At 37.2% G+C, this 26503-nt stretch overlaps 1 protein-coding gene across 4 annotated transcripts in view; it reads right to left on the reverse strand.

Moving 5' to 3' along the window:
• Positions 1-20013, reverse strand: part of YIPF7 (Yip1 domain family member 7) — a 41986-nt gene extending 21973 nt beyond the window's left edge. For 2 of the 4 annotated variants that reach the window (XM_051790100.1, XM_051790098.1), the window contains exons 1-6: positions 19919-20013; positions 17595-17711; positions 16698-16864; positions 14841-14986; positions 9187-9368; positions 1480-5127 (exon numbers count right to left, since the gene is read on the reverse strand). In XM_051790100.1, the coding sequence (XP_051646060.1) occupies positions 4965-5127; positions 9187-9368; positions 14841-14986; positions 16698-16864; positions 17595-17710 (774 nt within the window). In that variant the 5' untranslated portion in view covers position 17711; positions 19919-20013 and the 3' untranslated portion in view covers positions 1480-4964. Of the gene's footprint in view, positions 1-1479; positions 5128-6233; positions 6418-9186; positions 9369-14840; positions 14987-16697; positions 16865-17594; positions 17712-19918 lie in introns of those variants that run through there. The other 2 variants (XM_051790102.1, XM_051790101.1) reach the window with 2 other exon arrangements.
• Positions 20014-26503: the final 6490 nt, after the last annotated feature.

Genomic DNA, 26503 nt, shown 5'->3' on the forward strand with positions numbered 1-26503 from the left:
CAGGAAAATCACCAAAGTACAAAATTGAGCTCAGATCTCAGTGACTTTTGATAGGACTGACCTTTGTGCTTTTGAAAATCTACCCCCTGTTCTCTGCAAAGCAGTGGCTTTCCATGTGGTCTGTTATACTCACAGCTATGAGTGTTTGGTGTTTCTGTGACCTCTTTTCACCCATTATCACTTCACCTAATGTCATGGCAAAAGAATGGTAATGATTTTTTGTTTTTGCAATAGTAATTAAAATGCTACCTTAGCAGAGGGTACGTGTTGGCCAAGATCTTTATTATGCAACTGTATGCAGATCTCTGTGAATTGCATCATTCATCTAGTTCAGTGATGCAGCACCAAGGTCACTGGGCAGTTTTAAGCTGATGTAGAGACCATAAGTCTAATAAATGTGTTTGGTAATCACAGCAAACATATTGTCATTGCCACAGATGTTATTCTTTCAAAATCACTTGGCAAAAAACTAAAACACAGATGCTGTGCGTGCTTTTACCTCTTCTAAGAATGCACCATCAGGACCATTGAGGAGGTGAGACTGTTTAAGCAGAGAAGTCATGGTCTACAGCTGCAAAATTGGTACTTCTCATAGCACCATTGCAGTTTGCTTAGAATAAACAGGCAAGAGACTAACTGAACATGGAATCAGTGAAAGGCAAATTTTGACAGAGCAGAATTTAAAAAGGAACATATCCATTAGTAATGCCATCACAGGTAGAGATCAATTTCTTATTACAATGATCTAGGCAGGTTGACGTTAATTATGCAGTTAATTTTTGTAGCCATTATGGTGCAGTAACCCATTACTTGCTGATCCAGTAGCCTTTTGTTTTCTGACAGAAAATACATTAACCAGTAAATGCATCATGTCACCATGCAGTGATTCTCCACAGAGCTTATCAGATGCTGCAATTGCTAATTTATTTGAAAGGATATGCATCATCTCCCGGGCTGAGTCAACAGATTGCTGATATTATGCTGTTATTGTGCCCTCAAAAATAACATAAACTTGTTGGAACTCCAGTGTCTTGCAACTTGTCATATATATGCTTTTTTTTTCACATATGCATATGTCTATCATATATATGTATATCCTTAGCTACCAGGCATGAAAACAGGATGACCACGAAATATGCTCTTGACAATAAGGGAGTAAAAAGGAAATTTAAAACAGGTACAATTTCTTGAATTCTTCTATCATTTATACCTATTATTGATAGAAATAAAGATGAGTAATTCAACATTACTGTAAAATTCCCTCAAGATAATTCAGTGAACAGAAAATGCCAACATGTGAAGATGGCTGTTTAGCAAGGAGCTGAAAAAAACATGGTGGCAAGAAAGGTCTAAGTCAAGACACAGATCTGTCATGTCTCATACGCAAATGACATAAACAGCGTAGTCATGAAATGAGGTCACTGTTTTGTATATAAACCTTCTGTGTCTTCTAAGCTAAGAAAAGCAGAAAAATATTACCCTTTGCTAATGCTTTTTCACCAGGAAATGCAGCATGTGTCCAATTCGATGTGTCAGCAGCTTTCAGTCCTCAATTCAGCTTACCGACAGTTAAACCATTCAAGGTCTGTATCATAACCTATTAGAGATGATGTGACAAGATGATTTTTGATAAATAGTGGAACCTTGGTACTACAGAAATGGCCCTTGACTTGCCAAGGAGACCAGGTCTCTTGACGTAACCTGATGTTTTCTAAGCAGCTGCTAGTCAGATATAGCAATTTTATTGTCCTTCCATACTCAGCTACATGCTAAGGTCTCCTCTCATTCAGAATATGTTCACTTTCATACCCTCCTGTATTTAATTCCAATGGAATAGCAAAATGTTTATCTTACACCAGAATTCTGCAAGCTTCTTTCTGAGGGTCACCTGAAATACACCTGGCACACGAAAAGTGCAGTGGAAGACAGGCAAACACTTTGTCTCCTACACCTCCGCCATACTGCCTGTGTCCAACACTGATATCACCATTTGAATTAACAGAAAGGACCTAAGTAAGTGCCCATGTTTGTGTGTGAATGCACATTCAGAACTGAACTTTCATGTGCATGCTACAAAGAACAAGAAACCAAAGACAAATTAGGAACCTTGTGATTTTTTTAACTCTTTGGGGTGGGAAGCATGAATTTAAAATCAGTATGTGACTCGCTACTATTTTATAATCTTCTCTTTGGCAAGTTGAAAGTAACAGTTTGCCAGGCTTGTATTTAAACTTTCATGGAATGAAATGTGGGGAAGTTAAATATGATGGCTGAGGCAAGAGAAAATACAGGAAAGATAGATGGTGTTGGGAAAGTTTGTCCAGAGAGTCAGAACAAGAGTTTATTAGCAAATATTATTTTGATCTAAGATCTGTTTAAACCATTTATTTTTGATGAAGTACCAGTTTGTGATAGTGACCATAATATTTTTAGATTCAGGAAACACACACAGGAATAACAGGGCCAAAAGCACCACCATGGCTGTGCTAACCTTCAGAAAGAAGAGCTAGGAAAAATGAGGAATCTTATTTCAAAGCAGTAGAAGAAGGACACCTAAGAGAGGTAAACCCTATCAGTCAGCATAGAGACCCCTGCAGGACACCATACTGGGAGCACAGCACCAGCATGCACCACTCACCGGAAATCCCTTGGGAACAGGTAAAAGGAAATCGGCACAGCTAAACAAAGTAAAGCAGGGGAAGTTACCAGAGTTAAGGAGTTAGCATTCAAAATGATGAAGACATGTCTCGGTGAAGAAAAGAAAAAAGTTACAAATTCTGAGAGAATAAACATAAAACTATAATTAGGCTACCATTTGCTTTGTAAATGTCGTGGCAAAATTTCAAGGTGTTCATTTTCCCCATAAGTAATTTGTTTTGTCTATGACAAGTCAAAAGACAAATTAGTGGCTTAATTCACTGTTTTCCCTGCCATTCATATCATGCAGATCAGGATCAGAATGAAGTGCTGCAGAATCGAGCCATTTTATACTTGTTTTAGTCAGTATGAATGATAATGGGAAATGTAGGACAAAAATGGATCTAAACATTTCTAAAGCATCTTTTCTGAACTCTACAACAAGTGCAACCATACAAATCTTTCCCCATTGAGACATCAGAATGCCATTAGTGTATGGTAAATCAAACCATCTGATTTTTATATCCATACCCTGGAGTCACTTTACATGTTTTTCTGTGCCTCATTACTGGCAAATTTACTCCCTGATACAACAGGGCCAAATCTGTCATGCTCATAAATGCTGATCTTCCAAGTTCACACACTTCTCACTTACATGCAACTAGATCCTGCCTAGTTATAGCCACAATTTGCTTAAGGGTCATACCTCCAACTTTGCCTCTCTGTGCCTGTTTTTGTAGCCTTACAGCAAAGAAATGGATAAATGCAGCATTTTTTCCATAAATAAGTTGTGATTTTTTAAGAAATCGGATGAGTATACATTATCTTTTGTTTACTTCTCATGACTTGTACTCTGAACTAATTCCATTGGATTTGGATAAAATGAATTCCAGAATGGTTTGCTTTAGAGTTCTTAAAAAAACCAAATATGACAGCAATGGGAAATATTTTTTACCAGAGGCTCTTTCAATTCAGAAACAGAATCACTAGCTTGAGGACAAACAGATCATGTAATTTAGCTCTGACCTGAAAAGAATTAGAAACACAATTAATTTTAGGTATTCTTGAGCAGTTTTGCCATACTAAACTTCTGCATAAGTGCTTGCAGTATCAGAACACTCTGTCTCAGAATCACTGTTCCTCTGTCCAGAGAAAGAAATATTTTGAAAGCAATTCACCAAAGCATTTAAAATAATCTATAAATTGGAGGATAATCAAGATCATAAAAATATACATCAAGAAGAAAGACACCCTTAAACACTAACGAAATAATTTGCTTCCAGTTATTGCCTTCACATTTCCATTTATTTTAACTATTTGTTTTTCGTATCTCTGTCTACATCTACCTTCATTTTCTCTACTACTGCATACTTCTGTTCTTGTTGTAACTGCACACAAATCTCCAATTCCTCTTGATGGCTTGATACTTCTAATATTATATTTTGAAACTTCCTCTTGTGCATTCTGTGCTTCATTGCCATTATCAAAATGTTTGGTTTCTGTAAAACTAAATAGATTTTTGGGGGGCAGATAAAATTATGGAGGTTTGTACTTTCCTTGCTCAAATACAGTTCTGCCTTTCAGAGACTTTTTAGGAGTTGTCTGTACTTTGCGTGGTGCTTTTCTGCAGTTACAGCAGGCAGTGGTTTAGTGGCAATTTTAAAATATAACATTACTGTGCATTACAAACAGTACAATGATGTTTTGGACAGCAACACCTCTTAAAAAAAACAAACAACAAAACAACAACATGACATTCCCAGTTTCCTCCCTCTGTTGTATCAACTTGTTCTTGGGCAACTCTTCAGTATCACAAAGCATGGCCACCCAGTCTTCTGTTATAAAAAAACCCCAAACCCACACATATAAATTCTGGATATTAATTAATAATTATATAAGATGGCAAGCTGCTTTTTTTGAAACAAATAAATACACATTTTTGCTTGATTTACTATGGCCATTAAATATTTACATAATTGCATTTCAGTTACTCTCTAGCATATGTATTATATTATAAACACTCAGAATTTTTCATTTAATTAAAATTTATTTCATATTTTTTCATTTTTACTTCTTTCTCAATACATTTTTTTTCCTTAAGCTGTAAGACTGTTAAAATACTATTATTGAGGCCATCTACCTGTTAACTTGATTTTTTATTTCATTATAAGCCATTAGGAAAAAATCAGTAAGTCACAGAATCTAATTTTGTTAATGGAACTTAATGCAACTCTAGACAAACTAAAAATAACTTGAATCTAATAAGTAACCCCTTTCCCCTCCTACATCCATGAACAGACTTTAATAAGACTACAAGAAAATACATCTCAGAAAACCGTTAGAAGTGCAAAAAGTCCATAAAGTAAAGCACACGGGTATGCAATCAGTAGCTGCTGTCCTTCCATAGCCAATGCAGAGGTAAAAATTTTGGAGGCTGACAGACTGCACCATCCAATAATAAACAGAGCTAACAAAATTCCTGGGATCCCCCTAGGAGGAAAAAAAAACAAAACACAAAAGAAACATGACAGAGTCCACATATTATCAAAAGTAGCATCAAATCTTACATGAACTCAAGTTCATGTCTATCAGTTTGCTGTTGATAAGGTAACAGTCACTGGAAGAACCAAGGATTGACTATCATAATGAAAGTCAAGCATAAGAAGAAATTAAAACTGTAATCGTAAACAAAAAAGTAATTTCTTCAGCATGGATAAAAGCATCATCAGAAGTACTTCTAAGAGGGCAGTGCATTTAGAAATAAATCTTCTGGGACTCCAGCAGATGCAGCAGCTAAAGTGTAATATTAAAGTTAGCAAAGATCCTATTTCAGCCAAAATCAGCTTGTAGAAGTTGTTTGGTTCTAAAATGACACTACAGACCTACTCTTCCATCAGGAATCCTGATGACCTGGAGAGATTGGAGATCGCATTTTTGTAATGCATAACACAAATTTTAAGTGTGCCTTGGACTCTGAGAGGAGGTTCTTAAAGACTCACACCTCAGCTGAATGGGCAGAAAGGCAGTGATTGTCTGCCAGGAAAAAGCTCTACTGGCCTTTTAAAACAGGGAACAAATGGAGCATAAAGTAAGGAATGGGAAAAGAACCACAGAGGAAAAATATTTTGCTCATCCTGGCATCCTTCTGCACACTGAAAGAATGGTGATTTTCCACACTGCCTCTTGGTGACAGCTGGGCCCTTCTGAAGTTACATTCTGCAACCTCTCAGGAGCAGAGTGGTCTGGAGAACTATGATTATGGGACTGTGGTTGAAAGCCCACTGAAATTCTCCTGCAGATTACAGAGGGCTCACTATTAAACCCTGTAGGAACAAAATCTAACCAATAAATAATGATTCACATATGCTTTATTTGCAGTCTATTTGCAGCCTGCTTCTGTAAAATGCATGAGATCATGTGCGTAATATACTGCTGAAGTACACAATGAGATCAGCTGCATTACACACTTTCACTGTTTCAAGAACTTTGAGAAAAAATGAACCTCTGTTAGTTCCTAAAGGCCTTCCTGGTGCCCCACTCTTCCAAAGCATCACCATAACAGAACCAGAAGGGAGAAACAGACTGCATATACTTACGTTGGTCCTTTTATCAGAAATCATCTCCACTAATATTATGATTGCAACTAAACCATGATGAGTAAAGCTCTCCTTATGCAATTGACTTAGTTTACTTAATGCAATCATATCACATAAAATAGTTCATTCCTTAGCAGTCCAGTCTCCAGGCCAGTGAGGTACTTGGTGTTGTCAGCTGTTGGGACTTTGAGGGAGGAAGGAAAGAATTGATTTTACAGTGACTCAGCACCTCATTGCAACTTCAACATGTTAAAAATAAAACATGAAAGACAGTGTGATGTAATACCATCAGTTTAAGTGTTCTTTAAACCTATGCGGTGGCATTCAGGGAAATTACACCGAGCTTTGTGAAGCAAGTTTCTGGCCTCTTCTCCAAGAGAAGATGCTAAGTTGCTCACCCAAACAGAGAGTCAGAAATTCAGAGCTAGTATGGATGGCTCTTTCAGCAGGTACCCATGCTGGCAGAGGGGTGGGATGCAACAGCAACATACTGTGCAATGACCATTTTCAACTAGTATAATGACTCTTTAGGGGACTATCACAAGGCAGCACAATTTAGAGCTGTGGATGCTCTGCCTTGGACTGAAGTCCAATGGCCTCTTATGGTTTGTTCCAGGACCAGGAAGAGAGCAGGATGGAAAGGTGAGATAAAATCATCTTGGAACCAAGAGATACCTGTGTGCACTTAAAAAATTCAGACATCAATTTAACATGTTATTGGCAGAGAGCTTTTGTCTGGTACGTCCATGAGGTCAGATCCTCTAGCATGGGAGAAGGGCAAAAAGCAGATGTCACGCTCACAGTGACCAAGAGGACTGGGGCTGTACTGGCATGAGATTGAGATGGGGGTACAGATGTGAGCAGACCCTTTCTACTACTCTCTCTCTCACATCCTGCAGATGCTGTCACCAAATGGGTCCTTTGCATTGGCTGGGTCTAAGAATTTCTTTCTCCACTCTTACATTCATTTCCTTCTCTGTTTAGTTAAGGAAATAGCTTGACCTTTCTGTTTGGGCCTTTGACAGTAAAGAATTTTCAGGTTTTTTTCCAGGAGAAAAAGTCTGTTGATGTTTCTCCCAGAAAGATGGTCTAGTCAACTTGGGCTTACACATGATAACAACTTAGATGGGGCACAAACAAATCTAGTTCCGTGCAAGTTTTCTCTTTGGTGCTATTTAGCACCCAAAATGCTGCATGTATTGTTTTATTTGGTTACAGTGAAATAGCTAATCATGAAAATTGAGAATTATTTTATTGCTACATGTTTGCAATTGATGAGTGCATTATCCTAGGTATATTTTCTGTGAAAAAAAATTGAGGTAAGTTCTTTAAATTTTGAAATAGAAATAATATTTTTTATAAATACTAAAAAAACCCTATGAATGTGTCACTGTCTTTCCTTTACCGTTTTAAATAAGCTTTTAAATTAAAAATAGTGAAGTGTATGTTGGATTTAAAAGTTGCCACTTAATTTTAATAGCATGTTTGCAATAGTTAACCTTGGTACTTGCTGTGTTCAAGCAGTTTCATATAGCAAATGAGAAAGGACTGCAGAATCCTGTCGATAGGTACTTAACATTATCAACCCATTTTAGAAATAACAGTTTAATTTTTAAAGGCTATCACAATATAGCATTTAGAGTTTCTCAAAATATGTCTGCAAATTTGCAGCATTTTACAAATATGTAGTGTGTGATGGGGGATTCCTTGTACAGACAACAGTACCCTGCACAATTGTAACAGCTGGTTTGGAGTTCACCCCATCTGTCTTACGATTATGTGTCTGCACATTTTATTAGGCTGGATTATTAAACAGGTTAATCAAGAAAATATGGGAAGTGTAGGAGAACAGAGAATAAATGACTTCTTCAGTGTCACTACTATCCATCTTATCAAGGACAGCTCAGAAACACTTTAATACATGGAATACGGCCATGTTAAGCCATCATAGCTCCACAGAAACATGCAACAAGAATTGTGTAAAAATCTTCATTCTGCTACATAATTTCCTTTAAAAAATTATATTTATATATATATATATATACTGCTTTTCCAAAGAAAACAAACAGGGGCACTTTCTTATTCATCAGCTGCCAAGTTCCATACATTACAGATTGAATAGTTAAAAATGTCAGAGAATAACAAAGTCTAAGAAGGGAAACCACCATTAATAACATATTAAAAACAGGTAAAAGTGCTGCTCATGCAAGATCTGGAACTTTCTTGTGCTTTACTGTATGTGAAAAGGGAGGTAAACACAGTCTGTATCTCAAAGGACTAACCAAATGACAAGGAAAGAGAGGCTTGCCAAAAAGTTTCCTATCCATAGACATGTAACTGAACAATCCTCCATATGTGCACAGATAAATACACCACTGCACAAGTGGTATTTCAAAGTATTTGGTTATTTTCAGGTTTGCAATTACATCACAACTATACCTCAGAATATACAACTCTACTACATTTTAAACACTTGTTCTAATTGTCCAAATCATTAAGGGTTACAGGATTATTTCATTCTGCCCAACAGAAGTCGGTATACGCAAGGAAACATAAAGATGAGAGGCCTGATGCTATGAACAAATAGAGAAACAGGAGAACCAGCTACATAAACCCAAAGTACAGCAGTCACTTTTAAAATTGATACCCGACTTTGGTCACTGTTGGCTCTGTAAAACAAAAGGCACATCTGAGGCTACTGCAAAAGTCTATCAGCACTCTCAGTCCAAGTGAGAAGCGGTGGATTAAGGACTCACACTAAAATGAATGTATACCAACCCTCTCAAACACTTCTGTCTGTTTCCATCTACACAGACACAAAAAATGGTGTTTTGCTTTACAGTTTCAGAAGCCAAAATTCCCTACCTAACCATTTATAAAATGTTTTGCACAACACCAGTCTTCTAACTTACTATTTTCCATAGGATTCCTGTTGTGATAGACTGGTACTTACTGTAGTGAGAAGATAACTGCAGAAGACGACAGGATCAGCATGGGCAGCAGACAATAGCCCAAGACACTTGCAACACAGCCATGTGAGACTCCCAAGTCACTCATCAGGTTGAGCAGGGCATGCATAACAAGGCACCCAATGGCACTCATGCCATACACATAGCCAAAATGAACTTTTCCTGCCTGGAATAAATATGAGTAAGCATTAATTGTCAGAACTGAGCAAGTGATCACAAAGTAGTGAGAGAAGACAGAATTAGGTTTAGGTTTGTTACTTCTTGTTGTTGACACTCTCTCTCCGCCTCACCTCAGTCATAAACCACAGCTGATACTTTTGGGTGATTTTTGCATAAAAATAATTTAAAGGTACAATTGAGAGAATGTGCTTGTTGCTAACTTAAAATTACAAGGCTGATTCTCAGTCTTACTCTCTTTGGGCTCTGAGCGGGACAGGAATTGGTTGGGAGACTTGGGAGGGTATAACTGGGAAGTTACAAACTGAAGGAACAAACTGAGAAGAAATTATGGAAAGTACATTTTAATAATTTCTTTTTAGTCTCAAGAAACATCTTTTCAACAGGTGTATATGGGGCTGTGAAAAACTGTCCTAAGTAAATTGTGACTCAGGTTACTTGATATGGTTTATATTTTATTACAAACCTCCAACTTTAAACAGGTTGGCAAAAAATTAGTAAAACTTTGCTTAAAATATGCTGGTTTTCAGGATGAATGTGACCATTTTTCCCTTTGACTACCATGAGAAAGACACATTTCTGTGCTTAGATCAATACAACATGTTCATTTCAACATGAACCTGAGTAGTTACTGTCAGCTTGTGTTCTTTTTCTTGTTCTAACGAACAAAAAAAATCCCAGGTGCTTTTTTTTCCTTCCAGATTTTATTCCTTTGAGTGAATGTAGTGCCTGTGAAAGGTACTAGCCTGGTAGAGTTTGATGTTTTCTAATTTATACACAAAGCTAGTAAAACAGGCAACTGTGGCCACAGCAGTACCAATTCCTTCATCTCCTGCCATCAGTTTGAATGATCACCTCCAGGCATAAGTGCATTGTTCACTCCCCAAAACAAAACAGTCACAAAAGACTGTTGAATATTTTTTGCTCTCTCTTCAAGCTTTTAACAAATTAAATATTGATTGCTGGCTATGCAATACCATCATTTTCACATCTGTACATCACAAAAACATTCATAAACCAGAAATAAAGTTTGTTTTGTCTTGGAACTTTGTATATTAATGATAGCATGCACCTGTGAAGGACAAAGCTCTTACCTGGAACTCAACTATTGACTCAGGACTATGGAATAAACTTCTCAAATGAAGGGTCGCTATGTGTCACCTTTCTGACACATAACATATCTGTACACATTTAAAACACAGGTGTGTCTGTGCACAGACACAAACATATCTATATATTGCCCACTATATATTATATATTGCATATAATAAACCACATGAGAATCAAAACTATTAGATGGTCTCAGTTTTCTAGTCAGTTTGTGGCTTATGGTTGGATTCTCTTGTGATGGATTAGTTGGAAACATTGCATTTTTTCATGTTTTGTGATATTTGCTAGTATACCTTCCATGGTGATTAAGGAGGATTAAGAAAACCTATCACCTTATTTATCCATACATTTTAATAAAATTTGGGGGAAATCAACTTTGAGGACCCTTCTTCTCTGGCCTCTCTTCCTCTATCCATGCATGCGTGTCATGGTTTGAGAGCCCCAAAATCCAATTCCCTAGTTCAAACCCCCTCCCACATCTCATCGCAGTGTGAGATGGGTTTTCCAGACACCACACGAGACTGAAAATGGGGGGAAGGGATTATGTATTACAATGACTGTACAAAATAAATATTACAATACATTACACACACAATCTTAACTATCTCTACCATGACATAAAAACATTTACAATGGATCAAATCTCTTCTCCCCTCCAAATAAAAGTCCAGGAGGGAAGAAGGAAAAGATCCTTCCCACTCTCAGAGCAGCAGTGTCTTCAGGGCAGCAGCCTATCTCACTTCATGCAATAGTTGTAGCTGGATCTCTGCCAGTACACAGGAGGGGGGTATTCAAGCCCTCATGGTCCTTTGTCTCCAAGTGAGGGTCTTCTCTACCGTAGGCTGTGTTCACCAGGACAAGGGTCACTTCACTACATCATACCATGAAGCGCAGGGGTCTTCGTGACAGTCCCTATCTTCAGGGGAATCAAATTCCCCTACAGAGCTTCTGTGCTCCGTCTCAAGGCAGTGTGGGGGGGGAAAGCCCTCCTTTGCATTCCTTTGACCGTCCTGGTCCAGCTTCCAGGACGCCTGAGCTTCTCAGCTCCTCTCTCCAGTTCTGCTGCACTTCACCCCTCCCTTCTAGGAGAAGTCTCCAAGGAGTTTGGGGGTTTCTGGTTCAGTTCTTACCCCAGAACTCTGTATCTGTAGAGCTTAGTTCTCTCTCTGCTGCTGGCTGTCGTCTCTTGGACAACTCTGTGTCTCTTGCTTGGCTGCATACTCGTTTGCTGCTTCTTCACTTCTTATCTCTTGGCTCTCTGCCACTTTCTCCAGCTAGTGTTGTTTTTGCCACCGCTTCTGCTACTCACAGTGGAGAAAACTCCTTCAGCTCTCAGCTACAGAACCTGGCCCAGTTTAACACTGTTCCAAGTCCCTGCCCCAGTGGGGCTGTTGCTGCTTCTCCTCATGGCTCTACAACATGGCTACTTCTCCAACAACTACTACAACAACATCATCTTTCTTTTCCGGTCTGCTTGTGATATGTTTATATCACTTGCAAAAGTGCTCATTGGTTCAAACCTTAAGGGTCTCCACCCCCTAGGGATTTACCATTTTATAACTTCAGGGGGAAAACTGTTTTCCCCCACCACAGTGTGGAAACTGACCACTGGATGCCAGCAGTGATTGAGTTGGACAGACGTAAAGCAATGCAGTGGAGAGGGCCTAGCCTAGTGATGACACAACTTGAAATTCCTAATGTTGCAGGCTGGTGACAGCTCACCAGCTCTGGTTGGACAGCAATGCACACTTACGTGCAATGCAGACTGAGTCAATAAGACCTGACTTTACATCAGCAACATTATCCTGTTTGCAAATTGAACCGGCTCACTTCTGAGCTCTCATCTGGTTCCAGTCCTCAATGTTTAAGACAGGTACAGCCAGGCTGCCTGTATCCTTGCAACATTCTGAGTGTTGGGCTTTTCCCCATCACTGTCCTCCACCATAAGGAATAATCTATTCCTGAACTAACAGGGTAAGAAATCTTCCTATTTAGATACAGAATCCTCTGCCGGCATTTGCATACTAGTAGTATAAAATAATCAGGAAAAATTGCTTCTACAAATAAAATTAATGATAGCTATAGATATTTTGGGAGAGCAATACTACCTCAGATTATTATCAATTAGAATTTTGGTCATTAATGATTTGTAGTAAGTTTAGCACCCATAACAGTTTGGGGCAGCCTTTGTTATAGACCAGCTAAGAAAAGTGCTGTTTCAAACAGGTGCAAAACTACAAGCTATATTTTAGACTTTGTTTCAGTGTATTTAATTATTCTACACAGCACTATTTATCAGCTTAGTTTAAGATTAAGAAATTCCTGAGCCAGATATGAAGGGAGCACTAGCACCAGCAGCTACCTGAAATCTCCACCTGGTGAAATGTTTGGTTGGTGGGGCAAGGGCAGAGGGCAGATACGCAGCTGAACATGCTGGTTCCAATTTTAGCCATCTTTCTTAACATATGTAAATATATTGACTCACACACACAGGAATACTCCCAGTTCACAGGGATGTAAGCAAAACCAGAATCAGGCTTGATTAGTCTGACAGGCTTTGATGAATGGAAAGAGCTAAATTTGTCCTGCGGAAGGAACAAGGTTAGGAGAAAGTCAGACTTTGTGTGCTTGTTTGCATCTGCCTGGAGTGGGTACTACTATCCTTAGCTGAAGTGGATGGGGAAGTCTGATTTCATACAAATGACTATGTAAAATGCAAAGCAGCTGAGACAGCCTTCTGCTAACTTTTGTGCTGTCATTGTTTCTCCTCCTACAATTGGGCTGCCCTGTTATACTAACATAAGGAAAATCAAGTCCTGCTGCCGGGCTAACAGCCCTTTTCTCTTTCTCTCTGAAAGAGCTGCTACCATTTGAAGAATATCTTTGCATAATTTTCCATAGTTAAAAACCTGAAACTAAATAAAATGTATACATTGTTTCAGAAACAAGGTCTCAACCAAATTCTGTTCCTGGTGCTATTAGAAGAGACTTATTTAAATACAGAAGGATGGTTTACACAGCTGAACAGCCACTTTAGTATTCAAATGCATCTGAGATAAAATAAGCAGCCCAAATTTCCAAGATGGCACACGGAAAACCCATACACTTACTGCTGTGAAGTTATGGCAGAAAAACATTGGATTGTATCAGAGGAGTTCTGCTGGCCTAAATCTGGAGCACTGAAGTTAGTTTTCTGATGACACTTCAAATGCTTAATACCGCAGAATAAATATAAGTACTTTACTTCAATAATAGTAGTCTAGTATTCATTAGAATTGTTGGCTATTCAGGAAGAAAAATCAACAGGAAGCATTTTTTCCATAATTTCTTTCTGTTAGCTTTTCAACTTTCTCCTTTTACTACTCTCATATCTTTATTTCTCCATGTGGAAAATAGCCTGTCTTCTCTAGCTTCCTGTCTTCTTTTCCTTTTATTCCCTTTCCTCCTGCCTCTTCCACCCTCATAAAATATTTTTATATGGGCATAAATAATAATAATAATACTTGCCATTTATATTGCGGTTTGCACATTCAAGGTACTGCCCTGACAATGGAGTAAGAATTTTCAAGAATCTTCTGATTCAACACTATTTATCATAGAGGAAATGGAGAATTAGAGACCCATTTCTCTCACCTCAGTTGCAGAGCAGTAAAGCCCTTCGCAGGGTGGTCCCACCTTACCCCTGTCTGATGAATTACTGCCAACAATCAGAGCTGTACTTCAGCAACACTGGAAACCCCCTGTTGTCAATGATAAATAGATGAATTCAGAGAACTGCACAATCCCTGTTAAACTTCCCTCCTGTAGGAGAGCTATATTCATAAAACAGAAGGTTTTCCAATTATTCTTGCTATATAAAGATACTCTATATCTCTGCACTCCCTAAAATAACATAGAAAGAAGATAATTTCAAAACAGTGTCAAGAATGTTAGAAAAACTGGGCTGGTCTGCTATGTCTTTTTATTACCTACTTTAAAAACTCCTTGTTAGGTCTTTATCTAGCACGTACTGCTATGCTTTGGGTGTTCAGAGCTTCTCCAGGTTATACATGGCACAGATCTGTCCTTTGTTCATATTAAATCCCACCCCAAAAATGGTATAGTCTTTTTTTGTCACTGGAAGTAACACTGGAAGTAATATATCACTTCACCTGTGTTATTTCTGCATTACATTTAAACTTAATGCAGGTACTTTCAAAGCAAGGAGACTTTTTAACACATAATCTCAGAACAAATGGCAGCACATGACTCCTTTTATGCCAGTACTACATCTTCTGCAACTTCATATGCATTATCACCTAGGCATTAGCTTGTTGGAAAAGAAATCCCTGAAGATTTCAACCAATCCTACCATCAGCAATGTTGCTCCAAGGGCCAAACAGAAAATGATAGGTCCGGTGAGGTCTGTCTCGTTCATAATGCTGCCATCTGCAGGCTTCATTGGATTTAGAACTGTTAATGTTTTTTGCCATATATGCTCAAAATTGATCCCAAGTTCTGCAACAAGAAATTTCAGGATTGTTAATTGCTCACAAGAAAACAACACTTTCACAGAAATGCATTAGATATCACAAAACCGCAAACAAATTAATTGCTTTAATGAAGATAATATTGTAGGATGACATATTCTTAGTAGAAACATGCTGTATACCCAGTATGTTTGAGAGTCAGCTCTGATTCTCAATTGGAATATTAATTTATTAAATCAAACTTTAGGCAATGAGCCAAAAAATGCCCTCAGCATTTTTGAGTTAATATTTGTTTTTCCTATATTTAAAACACATATATCTAATGCCACACCAGCTTAGATGTTGAAAAATAAGTTAATTAACAGCAGCTGCAGAATTTAAGATACTCAAGAACACCAAGGACAGAGAGATATTTTCTAATTCTGGTAAATCTGACAAGAAATGTGTCTTAACTCTGAACTGCCAGAGGCACTTAAAAATGACATTTGTCCCTTCAAGGCAAGTTAATAATATATTGTACAGTGCTTATAAAAAACTTTTTTTTTTTTTCATTTAAAAAGTAATACTGAGACCCTTGAAAACAGAACAAAATTCTTTCCCATTAAAGTTGATGGGAATTCTGCCACAAACTCTACTGGGGCAAAGATTTGTTTTATAACTTCTGGAAAACACTTCAGCTTGCAAGAGTAATCAACTTCCTTAAGATTCTCCAGTAAGGGAAAAGTTAGGCTCAGGACTTGGTGCCAGAGTTGGCAGCATTAAGACTGACAATGTGTTAGTTCTTTTTGAAAAGCCAAGTCTTTGTCTTGTTCCACCTCTCCATCATCTTGAGCTCAGCCAAAACATTACATAAATAAAGCTATTCTGTACTAAAATGTGTGTCTTTAGTCAGACCTATGTGTACATAGATTGGTACATCTCTGAAGCCTTGGGGATCACAAGCAGTCATATTGCAGCATCTTTTTCACAGGGTGAGCTGCATGGGGAGATAAATGCTTGGAGGTCTTAGAGGTAGAGGTCTTAGAGGTAGAGATCTAGTTACCTGTATCAGGGTGATCTTTCTGGCTTTAAGGTAGTAGTAGCACCTTTTAAGTAGTAAAAACTCCACTTGCCTCCCAGTATGCAAAAGCAGCAGGCTGAATATGCTCCTTTCACATTATGCTGAAATAATCACAGACAAATTCTCCAATTCTTTTTTTTTTAATGCAGCACAAGTCTTTTGCAAACTACAAAATCAGCCACTAGCATTAGAATGGTTCAATTGTCATAAAGAATGACATTGTTTGTATAGTTAAATGATTAACTAATTGAAGCTGAAAGCAGCTTTCTCAATTTGTTTCCCTCTGAAACAAGCTACTTAGCATCTTCAAACTATTACATTTATTACTAGATATGCAAAAAGGAGGATTATCAGTATTTATTAATTATAGATTTTCCAATATGTATGCAGGATAAACATAGAGTGGGAAAAAAGATTTGGAAATGTGAATGCAAAACTTATTGTTATGCTGTCATCTAGTGGTGGTAAAGTATATGCCCTATATGTCATAAGGCTGAATGAATCCATGGTGAATTCAAGAAGAAAATGTAGGTTTAGGGGCCAGGAGCTGTTGGCTGAAGCTCACACGGTCAGGCTTGGCAGCTCTGCTGCATTTTCTCTAGTGATGGCCACTAGCCAGCAAAGAAAAGTAGATGCACCTCCAGGAATCATGCATGTTGTCCATGGGTTTCTTTTTTACCTTCTAGCAAAGGAGGTTCCTCGTCAGATCCATCAGCATAACCAAGATGAGAGAGAGTATCGGGACTGTATGTTGGTTGCAAAATCTGACCTGTGTAACTCTTAGAGGACAGAAGCATGTTGGATGGGGCAAAAGCTCCGGCTGGAGGTTGCTCTCCTGTTTGGCTCCTAGGACAAAAAGCAAACCAAGCAAAACACATAAGTGCAATAAGAAACATCTTAAACCTACTCACTATGTAGCATCTATTTTTCACATATTTTCAGTTTGGGGAACACGGAAATTTTCCAGACACAATACCTGCTGTGGTTAGTGAGAGCTGAGCTGCTGACCATGGCTTTGCTTTCCTTACAACTCTCTATGCAACCAGGCAGAGCTCCTTGCCAGCCTGCCGGCACTCTTCAGCCCATCACACCAACTCTGTACCCACCCAGCTCAGGCAATGCACAGTGCAAGCACCCACAGGCTGAAGGTGAGGGGAAAGGGAATTTAGGAGCTGTGAGGGCACCCACAAATTCAGGCACTCCTGACTTTTCCACCCAGCAGCCTGGGGTCACTCCTCAGATATGCCCATACTGCTAATGAAAGAGCCATATATTTTGATTTTTTTTTCTTGAATTTGAGAAGCATCCTAAAGAACTTCCTGCAATATGTGCCCTACATTTCACATTAATAACATGAAACTCAGTTACTCCCATTAGGTAAAAAACCTGTAACATCTGTTCTTCTAAAAGTAGTACAAAAACCATCCTTTAAAAGGAAAAGTTCAGTAAAAAGTATTCTTCTCTTGGGAAAGTCTAGATGATCACTTGAAGTCCTTTCCTGCTCCTGCAAGCCCCAAAGCCAGCCCTGGAACTGTCGGATGCTGAAGACAGAAGCTGCAACAATACCTATACTTACTTTATGCTTCCAGAGAAGTTTTCGTTAGACCCATAGCTGTTGCAGCCTTCCTCCTGATCATCTATGGTGTAATTGGACTGGTAAAAGTCGAAGTGAAGCTGCTCAAAATTTGACATTCTGGTTGAGAAATGATTGTACATATCAATAGTAGCCTTTGCAACAAATCTTTGCTTTGAATTGTCTTAAATTAAAACAGCAAACCTTAAAGCCACAAACTCAAGATAATCTTTCTGTAGAAGCTCATGATAATGTGGAAGTGACAAAAAAGATGCTTTACTTTCTTTAGCTGTAACAGAGGAATTAATCTGATGCTACTGTAAATTATGATATATTAACTGAAAAGTGGTATATAAGATATCCTCTCTTGTTACTGTTACCAAAAATAATGTAAGTAATTTTTAAAGAATATATATATATCAAATAAAGTACTGTTTTAAACCAAGTTCATTTTTCTATTTTCAATTAAGAAAAATTGTGACCATATCTGAATGCTTAGAAATTAATGTTTTTAAGAAGTATTTTAGATTTTAAAAAAAATTACTATTTACAGCTATTTATTTTTGTAATATTATATATGACTCTCATAAAACAATAGAAAACCAGAAATATGTTCACAGGGTTTGTGATTTCTGTTCAAGGACACTGTAGCTGGCACATCAGTACTACTAGAGAAACATTTTCACTGGCCAGAGACATGTAAAGGACAGCATACTGGATGATTGAATTGGATTGATGATTGCATGATTTCTTGAGGAAAGAAAACATATTAAAACATATCTTTCTTTCCTACTAACCCATAGTTCAGCTCTGTAGCTACGGACAGATTAGACTAAGAAAGGAACAATTTGTCCATTTTCCCTTCTGCATTCTGACTAACTTTTTATAACTATTTGAATTTTGCATACACAGGGCTATTTCATGCATCCTGTGTGTAGGCAGGACTGGTTGTCTGGATCATATATAAGCAACATAAAAAATTAAACACATTAGTTCTGTAACACACTGTGTACCTTTTGGCATTATTGTTTCAAACTGCAAAGATATTTTATTAACTCTTATATTTGATCTAGGTGCTTCTTATGTTATTAACATGTCTGGCTATAAATCCACAGAACAGCTTCAAAATTGGCAGGTCTACGTTTGAAGCCACAAGACTAATGACCAACCCTGTTTCACCTCAGTGTTACCTTTATGCTGAGCCACAAGTGGCAAAGACATTACACCTACGCTCAGAGCAGTGAATCGTCTCAGGGACAGTCCCAGCCCCAGAGGGGTTGAGGCTGGAGAGCACCTCTGGGCAGTGCCTGGTCCAAGCCCCTGCCCAAAGTAGGGTCACCAAGAGCAGGCTACTTGGCAAAATGTCCAATCAGGTTTGGAAAAGTATGGCTTTGTTATTTCCACTCCCCCTTATCAGGTGGTTATATTCATTGGTGAGATCCCCCTGAGCCCACTCTCCTCCCAGCTAAAGTTCTTCAGTGATTTAGGGAGCGGTGTAAGTGGGATTTGCCTGTGCAATGTGCGTGCACACAGGTGCACACGTTTCACTGATTGGCTAGCACTCAGGTAGTTAATCCCTTAAAACATACAGAGAAGTTATATAACCTGATTGATAACCATATCCATATCCAGTTGACTTAGATTTTCATATGAGATATTTCTCTCTCCTATCATTTCCCATTTTCTTCATTTTTGTTCTCATTTCCAGCTTTCCAAATGCCATTGGCAAAATATGCTTTTGACCTCACAGTTATTCTCACAGTTATCTCAATATTTATCAAGCACATACTGCTTATGGGAAAGATCTTTGCAGATCTCTTTGTAGATAAAAATTATAAAGATTAGTATTTGATCAGAGACCTTGAAATGCTGCATATTAGAGTTTTGGATTTTTTCCCATTATCAGATTAATCTGTGGGGACCCTATTCCTTCTTTTATCTAGAGTTCAAACTACAAATTATTCTTACAGTATTTTCTTAACTGTTGATCTATTATGCATGTTTTCCAAATTTAGAAGAGAAATTATTTTCACATTTTAAATATGAATTAATAGCAATTAATTGTACCAAGCTATTTACTGTGGCTTTATTTGGAATGGCACACCAATTATTCATTTGTTCAATGAAGATTTCACATGGAATATGTTTTAAGAAACTTTAGTTTGTAGCTCTACCTCAACAGTTCAATTCTAGTAAGTTTTTAACGTTCTTTGCTGTCACTATAAGCAATGAAATAATTCCTTACTCAGGCATGCTATAATCTGTATAACAGAGTTCAGGAAAGATAAATTTATTTTTGAAAAGAATTTGGGGTTAAGGTTACTTACTTTTTAAGATATTTGTTGAAAACTCCAGTCTGTTGAATTTACATGTTGGAGAAGACCTAAAATATCCTCTTGCTTCAACACAGATGAGCTTAGTGCTATTTATAAGACTCTAAATTTGATCTTTGAACAGATGCACATGAAGGAAAAAACCCCCACAACCTGTCAATATCAGGGTCAGCATTTAACAAGAGCTAACAACAACGAGCAGAAAAGGGTAGGAATCTCTAAGGAAAGAAGAAAAAAAAGAACAAATACTTTTCCATGTATTTCAGCTCAATAATCTAGATTCTCTCTTAAGTAGGTATTTATGAAGAACTTGGTGGAGTCCTCATGAGCTGAGCTGTTAGATATTAAAAGGTTTTAACAATGTGTAATACTACCTGTTAAATTAGTGGGGTGAATATGTTTATGTGAGGGTGTGTTTCCAGCACATAGAGACTTACAGATGTTGCTTGTGTCTGGCAGAGGGAGCTTTCAACCGTGTGACTCCTGGGGAGAGTGCAACGCTCCCTGGGATCACAGTGGCAGGGGGAAGGAGGGTGAAGGCACTGCCAGGCCAGGTCCACCTGCTAGTCCAATGTCAGGGCCCTGTTCTCCAGGCACATTCCCTTACCCCAGTCCTTCTCCAGGAGCTCTTGTCTACTTGGAAAGCAGTGTGTTGCAGTGCAGAACCCACCATGCCAGGATCAGGGCACAGAACCTCTGTTCTATAGTACTGGCTATTAGGAAACTTGTAGAATAGTATGGATTTTTAAACAGCATTTAAACTTCTAAGATGGCTTTCCTATTTACACATACTTTTGTATGAGATACTTAACTAGTCATTACAAAGGCTGCCTTTTTCACTTATTTATTGGATAGCTTCCCAATGAGCATTTGGGCTGTTTAAGGAATGGGACATTAAATGATATGTATTATGAGGTAATTAATCTATGCCTCAGATGCATATTCACTATTGTGATGCTGAAGGCCAAATGATTCCATTTCATTAGCAGAATAACCATGCCCTGTTAGCACATGACTTACAATGCTATGGAAGAATCATAGTATAGATGCATTTTTAAATAAGCGAAAATGACATTTACCAAGTTTTTGCTCATTATGTATGTCCAAGAAAGAGTCCAGAAGTAAAGGATGGTGAGAAGCAGAAAAATACATTTGTTTCTGCAAATTAAGGGTACTCTAACTATGGTATTTATTACAGCTATTGTTAAGTTTCCCTCATGCTCTTAAACTTATCTCCAGCTACTTCTAGAATAACAGTTCATGTTGCTACACACACCAAGGTGAATTTTCAGTTTCACTTAGCAAACTGCTAATCTCTACAGTGTCTAATCATCTCAGTTTAGATATTATGGTTTGATCTTGTTTATACCAAATCAGTGGGAGGATACAGGACTAACTTCTGTCCCTCAGGAAGGTAATTAAAATTTTTGAGGGGTAACGGAAAAATCGTAATTTGCTAGGGTTATGCCTGTTTATTTTAATTATAAAAATGATTTGGTTACTTTTCCTACTTTCTGTTAGAAAAATTTTTTTATATATATAAATATATATATGTAAATATATATTTATGAATGTGTGTGTATATACATATACATAAATGCTTAGCGGCTGCCCGTTAAGAACTGGTAATAACTATCAGACAAAAAACTTCAGAGAAGGAATTTAAATAGAAAAAAATACAATGACTAGTAGTGGAACATGGTTGAAAAATATTTTAATAGCCATTTAACATACCACAGTTTGAAAAGAAAGCCACCTGTAAGTAAAAAAAAAAAAAGAAAAAGAGAACAAAGAACTTAAAATTGCACCATATATATTATGTACCTTATGATACATATACATGAATTACACATATATATTACATTAATATCCCTGTGTATATACATATGTAAATAGACATATAAAATACAAAAATGGAAAATAACATTAGTTGAAAATGATGAAGCAGACAATTAAAAAATGAAAAGAAGTTAAGTTTAAGTACTTGATAGGAAAGTGACTGGTAGAAACAAGAACTGCCCGGGTGTATTAAAAGCAGACAGAATCATACCACTACTGCCATGCTCCTATTAGATGAAAAAGGGATCAATAAGACAAAAACAGAGAAGCATATAATTAGAAATGCTAAAATCATCATTTTAAAATTCTGCATCTAAAAGTTTTAGAAGGACTGGTTAAAAACTTTCTATGCTGTTGAGTTACAAAACAACAGGGAAGTCTGGGAAGATCAAAACTAATAAATATGCTAAAAAGGCTAAATAAGATGCTCTGAGTAATTATTGGCCCATCCCCATGAGACCGATGCTAGCAAATGATGGGCTCAAATAATAAATAACTGAATTGACGAATGCAATCAACATGGGCTTTTGGAAAACAGCTCATTTCAAACTAATTTATTTCCTAACAAAATTTGTAGTTAGGAAAGGTAACCTCTGATGACCTATATTTATACAAGGCCTGTTACTTGATTTTGCTTCAATAGATATATAACCACCACTGCTTAATGGGACAACCTTTTTGCTGATTAAATAAGAGCTATCTGGTTTGTCTTGAATGTAATTGTAAAAGAGAGGAGGATTTCCAGTGATGCCTTACAGGATAGAGGCTTTGCAAACCTCATCTAGCAGACACTGTAGCAAAATCTAACAACCAGATCCAGTCATGAGGTGGGCTGACCAGAATCTGTTAGGGTAAAACAGACAGCAGACCTTGAAGCTATTAGGCAATAGTAAAATAAAATTCAGAGCAGAAGAGCTTAAAAATTTACACAGTGACTGCAACAATTGACCACAAGAGATTTCCCAACAGTGCTAACAAGTTTCCTGTAATAGGACATCTGGTGATTAGATTGAGATAATAATTTTTCGTTCAGGTAGGGAGGGAATGAATTCCATAATGCTCCATAGGCTTTCTTTATTCAGGACAACCAACTACATAGTTGTATTGAATCTGGCTGAGATGGGGTTAATCTTCCCCATAGCAGCCCTCACAGCTGTGCTTTGTATTCGTAGCTAGAAACGTGTCAATAGCACACCACTATTTTGGCTGCCGCTGAGCAGCACTTCACTGCATCAAGGCTGTCACGCCAACATTCCGTCCCATTACAGGCACCTGATGGTCAGTCCGTCACTAAGAGACGACGCTGGAGAAGGTTGTCAGAGACGCATTAACATAAGAAAAAAAAAGCAATTGTTGCACCTCAAGGCTTTAGAATAGAATGTGAATACAACCTTACTTTCTTTGACTGACAGGTACACAGGACGCTAATAATCTAAGGGGAAAAAGAGTTTGGATGAGATTTAATCCTCAAAAACTAAAATGAGAATTGAAGCTGGTGAATACAAAAAAGATGAACAGAGTTGATGAAAAAATGTGAGAATTTCTACAAGAAGTTCAAAACTTTTCCCTAAAATAAACTCCCAGGCTTTTGTAACCTACCTTTTTCTATATTTCCTGAAAAGTAAAATAATTGCAGGGAAAAGTGAAATATCATCAGTTTTCATAAGCTTACATTTTCATTTTCAGCTCTTTTTATAAAACAGGATGATACCTAAATTTTTTTAAACTTTCTGGTGAACATTTTTTGAAAAAAACCTAGCAATAAGTGAGATTAAATGGGATAAGAGAGAAAAGACTATAGAACTCTGGCTATAGAATCAGCTATGTAACCCTACATTACTCAAAGGAAACTGATGAGTATGGCAAATCCATTATAATAATTAGTCAATTATTCTATAGTTTTTTTCAAATGTAAAAATCAATCACATTAAGGATTAATTCAGTAAGCCTTAAGCTTAATTACTTACATTTACAGGCCCCATTAATAATTTTATAAGTGGGACATTATTAAAATACGTTCCTAGAGAAGAGAGGAAAATTTAATTGTAAAGATATCGTTTACTACTTCTATGAAACAGGATTTTTTACCAAATTAGTTATTTACATTATATAAAGTGGCTACTAAATGAGTTTTATCCATACAGGTCTGAGACACATCTAATGTAAGACCTCAGTTCTTTCCTCTGACAGGTCTTCAGAGGGTGGATAAGAGAAAAAAAAGTGAAATCCCAAGCTTTTAATGTTTTATTATTTTTATGCTGAACAAGTTTGTTAGACTTGAACAAACGAGTGAGAAGTTATGGGTTCCTGCATGAATTCACTTATCAGTACCCATTAGCAGTCAAATACACGATGCTACTAGAATCACAGAATATTCTGAGTTGGAAGGGACGCATAAGGATCCTCAAGTCCATCTCTTAAATGAATGGCCCATACAGAGGATTGAACCCACAACCTCAGAGTTATTAGCACCAAGTTTTAAACAACTGAGCTAATGTTATTAGGAAGAGAAAGGACAGTAAAACAGAAAACACCATTATATCACTGTATACATCTGTGATTCACTGGCAACTTGAATACTCTGAGCAGTTCTAGCTTGATTACCTCCGAAAGTGTTTAGCAGAACCGTGACATTCTGAGAGAAGAGCTGGGGAGGTGTGTGTCAAACAGGCTCCATGTGAGAACAACCAGGTGAGTTGTTTTCAGGCTGGAAAAGCAACAATAAGTAGTGGTTTATGAAATTGAGTGACATAGACTGGTGGGTAGGGATAAACTGTTGACTCTTTTTCCTGCAAGAACAACAAAAGCCGCAAAGTGTTGGCATTAGGTTCAAAACAAGGAAACAAAGGTTTGTGGGTGACAGACCCGTGGAACTCCATGTCAAAGGAAGTTATGCATGTTAAATATTTATATGGATCTGGAACAAGTCCATTAAAGCTAAATCCAACAAGAATTACTAAATGCACAGGAAGAGTATGCAGCTCACGAAGTCCATAAACTAGATTTAGTAGATGATTAGAAAAATATTTGTGAGAAGCATTCGTACTCTTCCCCATGCATTCAATCACTGTCATTGCTTAACAGAGACTCTGTTTTGACTTATATGACCATTCATATTGTTTATGCTTGTGAAGGAGGAAAGTAACCCAAAAGATTATATATTCAAATCTAAGAAAAGGGCAGAAACCCACTGCACGAGACTATAACATCCTTAATTCTGTGTGTAGTGGATTTGTCGACTTCCAACAGCTACCAAAATGTTGCTTTGTATGACTTCAATTATACTTTTCCTTCCATTCAGCTTTTACTTCTGATTGGAGTCCTTGTTCTCCTGTCTGTCATGAGTTAGCTACCTTTCAGCTTCTGACTCATAATATGTATCTTCCCCATGCAGATTTTTTTTCTGTTGGAAGCAGCAAAAAACCCCGTAAAAACTTTAGTTGAAGGTTTTTCTGATGTCTGAATCTCTCAATATAACTTCTTCTCAGGTTTATTCTTTGGTGCCTAATAAGCATGAGTGGTGTTTTCATTTTTTCTCAATGTAGGTACTAACAAGATTTCTTACCTCCTAGTAGTTACCTGTTCTCATGAAATTCGTAGAAACTTAACCAGCATTACGAGCTCTACCTCTGTCCAACATATTCAAAATTAGCCAACAGATTCAAAAGTTGTTGTGGCAAATGCCAAAACAGGTAGATAAGGAGCATGGTGCAGCAGTATTCTATCTTTAGGAAATTAAGTTTTGTATATAATAGAAAAGACAGGAGTAAATAAACCAATCTTAATTTATCCATTTTTGTTATTATATTTTGTTTTATTCTTTCTGTTGAGTCACTCTAGTGCAGTTTCTTTCAAATCTTCCTCTTGAATAAATATAGAGGCATATAAAGTACATTATGTGTTTACATTTCAGGAGAACTCAATTTGAAATAAATCATGTTTAAGGATGAAGATAAGAAAACTTGTTTCTTGAGGTACACTTATTTAAAGTGTAGGTCTCTGATCATATTGGCTTATCTTTATATTAAATAAAGAGAACATAATTTCTGGGAATAATGAAACAATAGTCAATGTATAAAAAATATAGGGTTTTTTGTTGTTTTGTGGGGTTTTTGCTCAAGAGATTGTGAAGTCTTTTATGCAGGAAGTAGGTATCATTGCTGTTATAAAATTGAAAAGGGAGTTTAGGCAGTCTTATTAAACTCAACTAAGGCAAAATACAGTTGGGAATGAAATTTTAAACTTCTGAGACCCAGGACATAATTTTTTTCTAATATTTATAGAAATGTTGGTTCTGCGGCAAGCCTTACATAAGACTGTGGAAAAGGTTTAAATAAAATGGAACATCGTTTAAAGAATCACAATAAAGATATTGAACATTTAAGAAATGTCTTGCATAATGTCTACTTTTCATGGATCTCTTCTAGTAACAAGACTGCAATACTGCATCCTGTGTAATTATAATGATTATTCTGAAATTGAACTGGGAATAGGAGATGCAGCAACATTTCAGAAAATATAGTTTTATTCTGTGTGATGGTCAAAAAGTTCCTAAGAACAAACTGTAATTATTTCTTTAGAACAAGCACATACAGGCTCTGTAAATTATGAAGCTTTCAAAAGAGCAGTTACAGCACTTTGTGTCAATAATCTATGGATCACAAGTTGCCTAAAGGGAATGTTAACTCCAGAAAGCGAGTTTTACTTTTTTTTGGAAAAACACGTAAATGAATTTGGCAT

This window comes from Manacus candei, unplaced genomic scaffold (assembly GCF_025592945.1).
Source record: "Manacus candei isolate 608988 ecotype Guabito, Panama unplaced genomic scaffold, ASM2559294v1 h1tg000028l, whole genome shotgun sequence".
NCBI lineage: Eukaryota > Metazoa > Chordata > Aves > Passeriformes > Pipridae > Manacus > Manacus candei.